The sequence below is a fragment of the Neomonachus schauinslandi genome, chromosome 16 (assembly GCF_002201575.2).
Source record: "Neomonachus schauinslandi chromosome 16, ASM220157v2, whole genome shotgun sequence".
Classification (NCBI taxonomy): domain Eukaryota; kingdom Metazoa; phylum Chordata; class Mammalia; order Carnivora; family Phocidae; genus Neomonachus; species Neomonachus schauinslandi.
Window position 1 is genome coordinate 9,440,512 of NC_058418.1, and position 10,683 is coordinate 9,451,194.

General features: G+C 65.3%; 2 protein-coding genes across 5 annotated transcripts in view; both read left to right on the forward strand.

Moving 5' to 3' along the window:
• The window catches only part of DMPK (DM1 protein kinase), a 15,294-nt gene extending 10,074 nt beyond the window's left edge, over positions 1–5,220 (forward strand). The window contains exons 9-16 of one of the 4 annotated variants that reach the window (XM_044921963.1): positions 143–153; positions 612–697; positions 2,187–2,298; positions 3,028–3,191; positions 3,280–3,377; positions 3,561–3,607; positions 3,889–3,978; positions 4,314–5,220. In XM_044921963.1, coding sequence (XP_044777898.1) covers positions 143–153; positions 612–697; positions 2,187–2,298; positions 3,028–3,191; positions 3,280–3,377; positions 3,561–3,607; positions 3,889–3,978; positions 4,314–4,466 — 761 coding nt within the window. In that variant the 3' untranslated portion in view covers positions 4,467–5,220. Of the gene's footprint in view, positions 1–142; positions 154–302; positions 308–347; positions 361–610; positions 698–2,186; positions 2,299–3,027; positions 3,192–3,279; positions 3,378–3,560; positions 3,608–3,888; positions 3,979–4,313 lie in introns of all 4 variants that reach the window. The other 3 variants (XM_044921964.1, XM_044921962.1, XM_044921965.1) reach the window with 3 other exon arrangements.
• A 609-nt stretch (positions 5,221–5,829) lies between these two features.
• SIX5 (SIX homeobox 5) lies at positions 5,830–10,318 on the forward strand. The gene is made up of 3 exons (XM_021681166.1): positions 5,830–6,919; positions 7,918–8,717; positions 8,981–10,318. The coding sequence occupies exons 1-3, from the start codon at positions 6,117–6,119 to the stop codon at positions 9,592–9,594; spliced, it is 2,217 nt and encodes a 738-aa protein (XP_021536841.1). The 5' UTR covers positions 5,830–6,116; the 3' UTR covers positions 9,595–10,318.
• Positions 10,319–10,683: the final 365 nt, after the last annotated feature.

Here is a 10,683-nt window from a genome sequence, read left to right on the forward strand (position 1 = left end):
CCCATCTCTTGGGGTCTCGAAATCATCCCTCCCCCAGAGCACCTACTCTGTGCCCGCCCAGTGCTGTGAACCCAGCGGTGACCTGGATTCCCAGTCCAGTGGGGAACATAGACTGGTCCCCAGACAACGATGCCACAGAGAGTGGGGGGGGGTGTGAACGGGGAGGGCCAGGGGGTGGGACTCCTGACCCAGCATGGAAAGTCCTGGAGGGCTTCCTGGAGGAGGCACTATTTGAGCTGAGACCTGGAGGGATGAGAAGTGAGAGGCAGGAAAGCACCACAGTGCGGAGGAATCTCTCTTAGGCCATCTCTCTCTCAACAAACTATCCTGAGTGAGCGCATGTTCAGCCTGGGTGCCCTTGTGCCAGGTGCTGCTAGGGACACAGAGGGACCAAGCCAGCCCTAGCCCCTGCCCTCATCCACTTACAGCCCGGAGAAGTATATAATTACAGCATGGAGAGTACCCCGAGGGGAGCCGCAGGACACAATGAAAGAAAACGAGGGAGGGGCCACTTAAGATAGTGGGAGCGGGTATTTAAAGCCAGACTGGGAAGGGGCGAAGGACCAGCTCTGACAAGCACAGGTCACTCCACATCTGTTTCTCTTGTATAGGAGACGCTGACGGACATGCGGGAAGGCATGCCACTGGGGGTCCACCTGCCGTTTGTGGGCTACTCCTACTCCTGCATGGCCCTCAGGTAGGCAGTGCCCCTGGGCAGCCTGTGAGGAGCGGGCCAGTGGTGCCAGCCTCCACAGGTCCCGGGACGCTGTCCAGGGGCACCCAGTAGAATTGCAGGATCAATCTTGGAACTTTCCTGCCTTGGGACCACGGACTATTAGGAGTCCAGAGATGTAGGACCTTAAAATCTCAGACCATAAGTACTGTGAAATTTTAGATTCAGTTGTAAAACCTCAGAGCCAAAGACTCGGCCTTCCAGAATCTTCCAACCTTCCACTTTCAGATTTCTAGTACAGTCATAGGACCTCAGAATCTTAGAAAATAAGTTTAGAATTTCTAAATTGATCTTAAAAGAATACAAACTCATTGAATCACTCATAACCATAAAGCCTTTTTTTTAAAGATTTATTTATTTATTTATTTATTTGACAGAGAGAGACACAGCGAGAGGGGGAACACAAGCAGGGAGAGGGGGAGAGGGAGAAGCAGGCTTCCCGCTGAGCAGGGAGCCCAACGCGGGGCTCGATCCCAGGACTCTGGAATCATGACCTGAGCTGAATGCAGATGCTTAACGACTGAGCCACCCAGGCGCCCCAAAGCCTTTTTTTTTTTTTTTTTTCAGATTTTATTTATTTATTTGTCAGAGAGAGTAGAGAGTGAGCACAAGCAGGGGGAGCTGCAAGCAGAGGGAGAAGCAAACTCCCCAGTGAGCAGGGAGCCAGATGCAGGACTCGAACCCAGGACTCTGGGATCATGACCTGGGCCAAAGGCAGATGCTTAACCAACTGAGCCACCGAGGCACCCCACAAATGCCATTTCTTACCATGAATGAACAACAGCATGAGCCATTGTGCAGTATTCTCCTCACTGGGCGGGTCGGGACTCAATCAGTCCATCTCTGTTATAACCCAAGCTGGATGAATAGCTGCGGCTTGGTCTCCATGCTCACCAGGCTCATCAGCCCTTGAGACCTGTTTCCACGAGAGGGAGCATTGGGTTGGAGGCAACATCCACTTTTATTGCAATTTCATATTCCCAGGGAGAGCGTGACCTCTTCCCAGCAGCTGGGGATGGTGGGGGCAGGGGGCTGATGACCAGAAAAAGACCGTATCTTGGGAGGTGGCTTAGAGTTGGGTGGGGTCCCCCCTCACTGTCCTGACGTCTAAAGGAGAGGGGTCTGCAAAGGTCACATGGAGAGGGAGGAGATGAGCAGACCCCAGAGCATGGGTATCTGGAGCCCAGGATCTGCCAGAGGTGCAGAGAGGCCAGCTCCCAGGCCCATGAGGCCATGCGAAGGGCAGGCCTTTACTAACAAGAAGGGGACCTGTCACACCAACCTGGCAATCAGTTCCCTTCTCTCTGTCCCTCCCCCTCCTCACACTAGGGGTTCTTCAGGGTCTGGCTCTCCCATGGCCACAGGAGAGGTAGTCCTGGCTCTAAATCCAGGGGCGGGGCAACCTCTCGAGGGGGCCCAGCTCTCCCTCCCCTTGCCTTGTTCCTCTCCCCAGGGACGAGGAGGCCCCAGGCCCCACGGCCATGGAACTGGAGGCCGAGCCATTGCCTGAGCCAACTGTGCAAGCACCCAGCCCAGAGGCCACAGTGCCCCCACTGGAGGAAACAGTGAGTCTTTGGAGGAGGAGGTCAGTCAGGGACGAATGGGCGAGAAAGGCAAGGGCTTCCGGGGTCTTGCATGCTGTGGAGTGCTAAGCCCTCTGGGAGCTCACTTGACAGAAAGGGACAGAAAACACAGTAGAGGCAAAGTTACTTCAGTCAGAAACAATCCCTATGAAGACATTAAAACCGGCCATTGTGTGTGGGAGGAGGGGACTCTGGGAAGGGACAACACTGAAGAGGAGGAGGAGGACCATCCATGGGAAGAAAAGGACCCACTCACTGGTCAGCTGACAGAACTTCAAGGCAAAGGTTTATTCTCGAACAGGAAAGGAGGGTGGTAAGGCTGACTTGTTCCAGGAGGAGGCTGGAGGAGGCTGAGGGGAGCCGAGACTGAGGCCATCAGGAAACAAACCAAACAGGGCCTTTTGGTGAGGCAGGCCTTCCCCTGAGGGCGCTGAGGGGCTGGAGAGAAAGAGAGGGCCGTGGTCAAGTTGGGTTAGAGTTTTAGGACCAGTCCTTTGGTTCCTGTGTGTGGAAGGTGTGTGGGAAAGGCCCAGACCAGGGGCTGGGGTTAGTTAGGGAAGGAGGAGACTTGGGTCACTGCAGGAGCTGTGAGGATTCCCAGAGATCTAGAGGACAGGGCGGGGTGGGGGTCGGGGTCCCAGCCTACAACCTGTGCCCAGGTCTTGGGTGCCGCAGGAGCCAAAGGCCACCCTAAGCGCGTCCCGCCCGCAGGCTGAAGCGGCGGTTCCGGAGGCCATTCCAGCCTCGGCGGAGGCCCGGGAGGCCCAGGTGACGCTGCGGGAGCTCCAGGAGGCCCTGGAGGAGGAGGTGCTTACGCGGCAGAGCCTGAGCCGGGAGCTGGAGGCCATCCGCACAGCTAACCAGAGCTTTGCCAGGTCGGGGTCGGGGCGTCGGGGCCTCTCTACCGCCAGCAGCCTGTCTCGCTCGGGTCCGGGCGGGCTCACGGTCTTTTCCTCCCCGCAGTCAGCTCCGTGAGGCCGAGGCCCGGAACCGAGACCTGGAGGCGCACGTCCAGCAGCTGCAGGAGCGGATGGAGCTGCTGCAGGCCGGGGGAGACGCAGGCGAGTCCCTCAGGCGTCCCCTTTCCCGAGGGCGACGGGGCGGGGAGGGGGGGAGGCCAGGGAGGTGGGCCCCCGGCGTGTGTGGACACCTGGGGGAGGGCGAGGGGCCCAGGCTGGGGCACGCCGCGCCACCGCCCTCCTCCGCCCCTCCACGCGCCCTATGCGTCTCTCTTCTCCTTCCAGCTGTCACGGGGGTCCCCAGTCCCGGGGCCACGGATCCACCTTCCCATGTAAGACCCCTCTTTTTCCCCTGTATCAAGCCTGCTGGCCCCTCTGCAGACCCCGCCCCTGTCTCCTCGTCCAGATTTAGGGATCACCCTATCTCTTGGGGGTTCCAGACGGCAGACACCCTCCATTCAGGCCCCCCTCCCCCACCAGATAGCCCCACCAGATCCCGTCTAGGAGCTCCCTCGATTCCTTCCCCGACTCCCTCTGCTGTCTCTTTCCCCCTGCCGAGGGCGGCCGGGCCGGGCTGGGCTCGGATCGGGTCACCTGTCCCTTCTCTCTCCAGCTAGATGGCCCCCCGGCCGTGGCTCTGGGCCAATGCCCGCTGGTGGGGCCAGGCCCCATGCACCGCCGCCACCTGCTGCTCCCTGCCAGGGTACGTCCGGCTTCTCACGCCCGCCCGCCGCCGCGCCCCCTCCTCGCTCCACTTACCCCAAGCTGCCTCTGCTTAGCTGCGCCTTTGTCGGGCCCCGCCCGCCGCGGGGAGGGAGGATGCCCGGGCAGCCAATCAGCACAGGCCGCTAGGAAGCAGCCAGTGGCGAGTTCCGACAAGACTTGAGGCTTGCCAGCGGACCAACCGCAGCTGCCCGCGGGGGCGGGGCGCAGTGCAGAAAGGATTGTGGACCCACCTATGGGCGTAGGCGTGGCGAGTCTCAGGAGCCAATCGGTGGGCCGTGCCGCGGGGACCTGATCCCGCCCTCTTGTCCGCAGATCCCTAAGCCTGACCTATCGGAGGCGCGTTCCCTGCTCCTGTTCGCCGTTGCTCTGGCTGCTGCCGCCGCCTTGGGCTGCACTGGGTTGGTGGCCTGCGCCGACCATCTCGCCCCGGTCTGGCGCCACCCAGGAGCCGCCTTCGCCCCCTGAACCCTAGAACCCCAAGCCGGAGGGTTGGGTGACCTGGGCACCGCCCAGAAGCCGCTCCCACCGCCTCCGCGTTCACACCGCTCCAAGCGTGGGTGTCCGCCCCAGCTCCAGCCCTGTGATTCGGGCCCGCCCCCTGGCGGCCGGAGAGGGAGGAGCCGGGCCCGCTCGGGTCGGAGCACGGGGCTCCTGGAAGGCTTGTAACCGGCAATGCTGCAGCTGCTGCCGGGGGGTGGGGGGGTGGGGATGGCAGACCACTTCCTTCTTGCGGCCTGGCTGAGGCCCCGACATGTATGGGCAAACTGCGATCTAGAGAAGGCAGCAGGGCCAGGGCTCGGCCATCAATTTTTCACCCTCCCCGCCTCCCCCCCTCCGCCCCCATCGGCTCGCAGACCACAAATCCTTGTGCATGAGGCCCTGCTATCCCGGGAACGTTCTCCCCCCGCGGCGAACGTCTAGTGCGAGCTCCGCCCGCTCTCTCGGAAACCTTGTGCTTTTGCCAGCCCCGCTTTTTCGGGGACTCCCGCGCCCTCCTCACGTAAGCGGCTCTCGGAGCCACCGCAGGCTCCGCCCGCCTCGGCAGTTTGGGTATTTATTGACCTGTCCTCCGACCCGCTGACAGGCTCCAGGACCCCAGCGCCCTAATCCACGTTTTGGATGCACTGAGACCCCGACATTCCTCAGTATTTATTGTCTCTCCCCACCTAGGACCCCACCCCCGATCCTCGCGAATAAAAGGCCCTCCCGTCTGCCCAAAGCTCTGAAGTCCCGGGTGTCCGCTCTCTTTGCGTCGCGGGAAGGAGCCTGCTCAGGGGGCCAATCGGAAGGCGAGTGGAGGCAGCCAATGGCCTGGCGGGAGGCTAGCGGGCCGCAGAGCTGACGAATCAGGGACGGGGGTGGGGATGGGGACGCTGAGGGGCGTGGCCTCGGCATCCGGCCAGTAGGAGATGGCTAGCGAGCCACCAGGAGGCACCGCCCCCTGTCCAGCTGTGGCCCAGCTGTGGCACCCGCTCCCCGGGAAGAAGGGGGCTGGGCCGGCTGCGCGCGCGGCCATCCTCCTACCACTGCGCCTGCGCGGGCCACGCGCCTCCGTTCCAGAGACTTGCTCAAGAAAAGTTGCTGCAAACTTTCTAACCCGTTTCCTCCGCCCCTCTCCCTGCCAGGCCCGCCCCCCTGCGGCGCCGGGAATTCCGAGGGGCGGAGCGCAGGCGGAGATGGGGGAGTGGGGGGGCCTTCAGAGGACTCTGGAGACGGAGGCGTGCAGAAGCTTAGTCTCGGGGCGGAGGTGGCTTCGCGCCCTTAGCGCTCCCGGACGGCCCGTTACCTTCTCCGTTGTCCCGATGGGGAAACTGAGGCCCTGAGCCTGAGGCACACGCGGGGGGAGGCAAAAAAGCGCGGCCTGAGGCGGAGGGAAAACAAAAGGAGAATCACGGACAGACGGGGAGGGGGGCGGGCACTCACACAGACACTGGGACCGAGACCCAAGTGGAGAGCCGGGCCTGGCATTGCTGGGGGAGACGCGGGGTCGGCGCGGGGGGAGAAGATCCGGAAGCGCGAAGAGGAGGGCGGAGAGGGGGGACGGGCGGGGGAGGGGGCTGGGGAAAGCCCGAGAGAGGAGGAGAAGGAGGGAGGAACTTCCCAAAGTTGCAAAACATGGCTACCTTGCCTGCGGAGCCGAGCGCGGGGCCGGCGGCTGGGGGGGAGGCGGTGGCGGCGGCGGCAGCGACCGAAGAAGAGGAGGAGGAAGCGCGCCAGCTCCTGCAGACTTTGCAGGCGGCCGAGGGTGAGGCAGCGGCCGCGGCCGGGGCCGGGGCGGGCGAAGCGGCGTCGGGAGCGGAGGGCCCGGGATCCCCGGGCGTCCCCGGGTCGCCCCCCGAGGCCGCTGCCGAGCCGCCCACGGGCCTCCGCTTCTCGCCCGAGCAGGTGGCGTGCGTTTGCGAGGCGCTGCTACAAGCCGGCCACGCCGGCCGCTTGAGCCGCTTCCTGGGCGCACTGCCCCCGGCCGAGCGCCTACGTGGCAGCGATCCGGTGCTGCGCGCTCGGGCCCTGGTGGCCTTCCAGCGGGGCGAGTACGCCGAGCTCTACCGGCTGCTCGAGAGCCGCCCCTTCCCCGCCGCCCACCACGCCTTTCTGCAGGACCTCTACCTGCGCGCGCGCTACCACGAGGCCGAGCGGGCCCGCGGCCGCGCGCTGGGCGCAGTGGACAAGTACCGTCTGCGCAAGAAGTTCCCGCTGCCCAAGACCATATGGGACGGCGAGGAGACCGTCTACTGCTTCAAGGAGCGCTCCCGCGCCGCGCTCAAGGCCTGCTATCGCGGCAACCGCTACCCAACGCCGGACGAGAAGCGCCGCCTGGCCACGCTCACCGGCCTCTCGCTCACGCAGGTCAGCAACTGGTTCAAGAACCGGCGACAGCGCGATCGGACCGGGGGCGGCGGCGGCGCGCCTTGCAAGAGGTGAGGGGACCCGGGCGGCGCAAGTCCCGCTTTCCCGGGGACGTGCCACCCACCAGCCACCCCCTTCTCCCCCATGCCCACGGCTGGGGTCAGCGCGCCGAGCTCTGGGGACACCTCCTGCTCACGCCTTCAGGCGCCCCCCAGGGCGCAGGGAATACGTGTGGACGGAACAGGCACACGGCCCGGGCCCTCTCCCGGACCCGGCAGCTCCTGTCGCGGAGGCCCGGAGACCTCTTCCCCTCTGCTGCGCTCAGAGCGCCGTCCCAAATCCCATCCGTGTCCGTGGCTGGGGGGAGGCAGTGAGGAGATGGGGGGCTGCGGAAAGGGGGACGGGGCCTTGTCCACCCACCGCGCGTGGAGGCGTCTTTCACGCCCCCGGGCTGCCGGGCCTTTCCCTGACCGTGGCTCTTCCTCACCCCCCGCACTCACGCCCCCCCCCCTCGGGGCCCAAACAGCGTGGTCCGTCGTCTGTCTTTGTTGTGAAACGTGAACCTTCCCCAGCTCCGGTTTCCCTGTAACCCAAGCCCTTCCCCTCCCACCCTGCGCGCCGGCCTCTCACTCCCTTTTCTGACGCCGGCTGGGGGGGAGGGCGCGGGGGGAGGCACCGGGAACTGAGCGGGCGGCGGCGGCTGCCTCCTCACTCTCCGGGAAGACGCCGGGCAGCTTGCGGCCCGACCGGGGGGACCCCAGGGCAGCCCAGTGCTCAGCCTCTGGGGCCCCGAGGCCAAGGACTGGGAGAGGAGGGCCTCCTCCCTCCGGTGGGGCCAGCTTTAGCTTTTATGGAGAGGTATCAATGCTGGACTTGCAGAGGCTCGTCTTGGGGGTCCTTGGGTGGTCTCAGGAGGAGGTTTTATAACCCGCCCGGTCCAGGCCTTCGGCTGCAGAAGTTTGGGCCGCGGCAAGGTGGGGAGGCAGCGGTCAGCCCCGCGCTCCGGCAGGGCGGCCAGTGGGGACGCAGGGCGTTGGGGACCACAACTCACAATCCTTTCTCTGGCCAGCGAGTCTGACGGGAACCCCGCCACCGAGGACGAGTGCAGCCGCAGTCCCGAGGACCTGGACAGGGCGGTGGCCCCGGTGGCGGCAGAGGCCCCCGCCCAGGGCTCTATATTCCTGGCCGGGGCCGCCCCTCCTGCCCCCTGCGCGGCCTCCTCCTCCATCCTGGTGAACGGCAGCTTCCTGGCTGCGGGCAGCTCTCCCGCCGTGCTCCTCAACGGGAGCCCCGTCATCATCAACAGCCTGGCCCTCGGGGAGGCCTCCGGCCTGGGCCCCCTGCTGCTCACGGGTGGCAGTGGCCCTCCTGCACCGCAGCCCGGGCCCCAGGGGGCCAGCGAGGGCAAGACCTCCCTGGTCCTGGACCCTCAGACCGGGGAGGTTCGGCTAGAAGAGGCTCAGCCCGAGGCTGCTGAGACCAAGGAGGCCCAGGTGGCTGCTTCGGGGCCGGCGGGAGAGGAGGCTGCGGGGCCCCTGCCCCAGGTGGTGCCCGGCCCCCCGCCGGCTGCCCCCTTCCCTCTGCCCCCGGGGCCAGTGCCGTCCGTGGCTGCTCCCCAGGTGGTGCCGCTTTCCCCGCCCCCTGGGTACCCTGCAGGCCTGGGCCCCGCGTCCCCACTGTTGAACCTGCCGCAGGTGGTGCCCACCTCACAGGTGGTGACCCTGCCCCAGGCGGTGGGGCCGCTGCAGCTGTTGGCGGCCGGGCCGGGCAGCCCCGTGAAGGTGGCGGCTGCGGGCCCCGCCAACGTGCACCTGATAAACTCCGGGGTGGGCGTGACTGCCCTGCAGCTGCCTTCGGCCACCGCCCCAGGTACCTCCTGCCTTGCTGGGGCCTGAGGTGGGGGGTTGGGGGGGCGGCGCCGGCAGTGGGCTCTGGGGAGGTTGGGCAGCCCACCCCTGGCACGGCCCAGAACCCTCCAGAAGCCGGCGGCGGCCTGAGGCTCAAGCCCCACAGACGCAGCCCCGGCCTCGAAGGGGCTCGAAGAGGCTTGCTTTGCCTCCTGCTGATCTCCCTGCCTGCCCTGCTGAGCGTCATCTTCACCCCGGCGCCTGGCCCATGTCTCGTCCCCACAGGAAACTTTCTCCTGGCCAACCCCGTGTCGGGCAGCCCCATCGTGACAGGCGTGGCCGTGCAGCAGGGCAAGATCATCCTCACGGCCACCTTCCCCACCAGCATGCTGGTCTCCCAGGTCCTGCCGCCTGCCCCCGGCCTGGCCCTGCCCCTGAAGCCAGACCCGGCCATCTCCGTACCCGAAGGAGCCCTGCCGGTGGCCCCCAGCCCTGCTCTCCCGGACGTCCACGCCCTGGGCCCACTGTCTGCGCCACCGCCGCCGCCCGTCCCCGTCCCCGCTGCCGCCGCCGCCAGCCTGCCCTTCTCCTCGGATTCCTCGGGTCTCCTACCCGGCTTCCCGGCGCCCCCGCCCGAAGGGCTCCTGCTGTCGCCTGCAGCCATGCCCGTCTGGCCCGCGGGCCTGGAACTGAGCGCGGGCCCAGAGGGGCTGCTGGAAGCAGAAAAGGGGTTGGGGACGCAGGCCCCCCACGCCGTGCTGAGGCTGCCGGACCCCGACCCCGAGGGGCTGCTCTTGGGGTCCACGGCCGGTGGCGAGGTTGACGAGGGGCTGGAAGCCGAGCCCAAGGTTCTGACCCAGCTACAGTCGGTGCCTGTGGAAGACCCCCTGGAACTGTGACCGCCCCCCGCGCCGGGCCTCCACGCCTCTGCTGCCAATGGTGCTCAAGATCTGGGGCCGCGCAGACATCACTTGGGGCCGAACGAGGGGGCTGCCCAGACACGGTCGCTCTGAGCCGAAGATTCCACACACTACGTGCGCTGCCCCCAACCTGGGCCGCGGAAACTCTCCAAGCCCTGGAGGTGCCGGGGGAGAGGGGGGGCTGGCCCCTGTCCGCTCCCGCCCAGGGACACTGTCCTTGGGCTCAGCAGCGTCCTCTGTTACAGCCCTTGCTCTGTGCCCCAAATATACAGGGAGGTTTGGGGGTCCTGACTCGGGGGCTCTGCCCCCCTCAACCTGGTACTAGCTGTGAGCTGCAAGCCCTGCCACGTGGCTGGATTTCCGAGCCCCTGGGCCCGCCCCCGTCGCTCCCTAAAACACTAATAGGTCCACTGACATCCAGTGTTCTCAGAACCACTTGGAGTCGGAGGGTGGAGGACAGGCAGTCCTGTGCCCCAGACCCCCGGGACCCTCCCGGCTGGGCCCTCCCTGCTGAAAAGGGAGGCAGGTGCGGGGAGGCCTGCGTGAGGCTCCCCCTGGACTAGAGCCTTCTTTCTCACCTCCGGCCCCAGACCAAAGATCCCCTCACCCCTGGGGCAACCCTGACCCCTGTGTCTAGTTTGTATCATAAATCTTTATTTTTCTAGGACATGTTATGCCTCCATTTCAATTAAAATAAAGTTAACAGACAACTAGAACCTCCAGGGGTGTGGGCTACCTTCTAAATTACTTGTCCGAAGGAAACACGGGACCATAAAAAATCCCCACCCGAGATTCTGGCTTTCTGGCCGCCGCTGCCTGACAGGGCCGGGGGGCTGGAGGGCAGCTCTGTGCTGCCGCTTGGGAAGGTGTGGGTTCTCTCCAACTGCAGGCCCCGGGCCCTCCAGATCCTGCAGGAGGAGCCCCCACCCAGGGCGGAGGAAGCAGGGGACCAAAGGAGCCTGCCTTGTCCTTGCTGGTAACAAGGGTTCCACTTTATTTTGTTGCAAACAATAAATAATCTATAAATAGAACAGGGGAGGGAGGAGTGGGGCGAGGTAAGAATGAACA

Bases quoted from the DNA above. Each gene is read 5' to 3' on its own strand.
- SIX5 (XM_021681166.1), top strand. From the start codon at position 6,117: ATGGCTACCTTGCCTGCGGAGCCGAGCGCGGGGCCGGCGGCTGGGGGG. The intron at 6,920-7,917 runs GTGAGGGGACCC...TTCTCTGGCCAG, and splicing joins GGCGGCGCGCCTTGCAAGAG to CGAGTCTGACGGGAACCCCG. The intron at 8,718-8,980 runs GTACCTCCTGCC...TCGTCCCCACAG, and splicing joins GCCTTCGGCCACCGCCCCAG to GAAACTTTCTCCTGGCCAAC.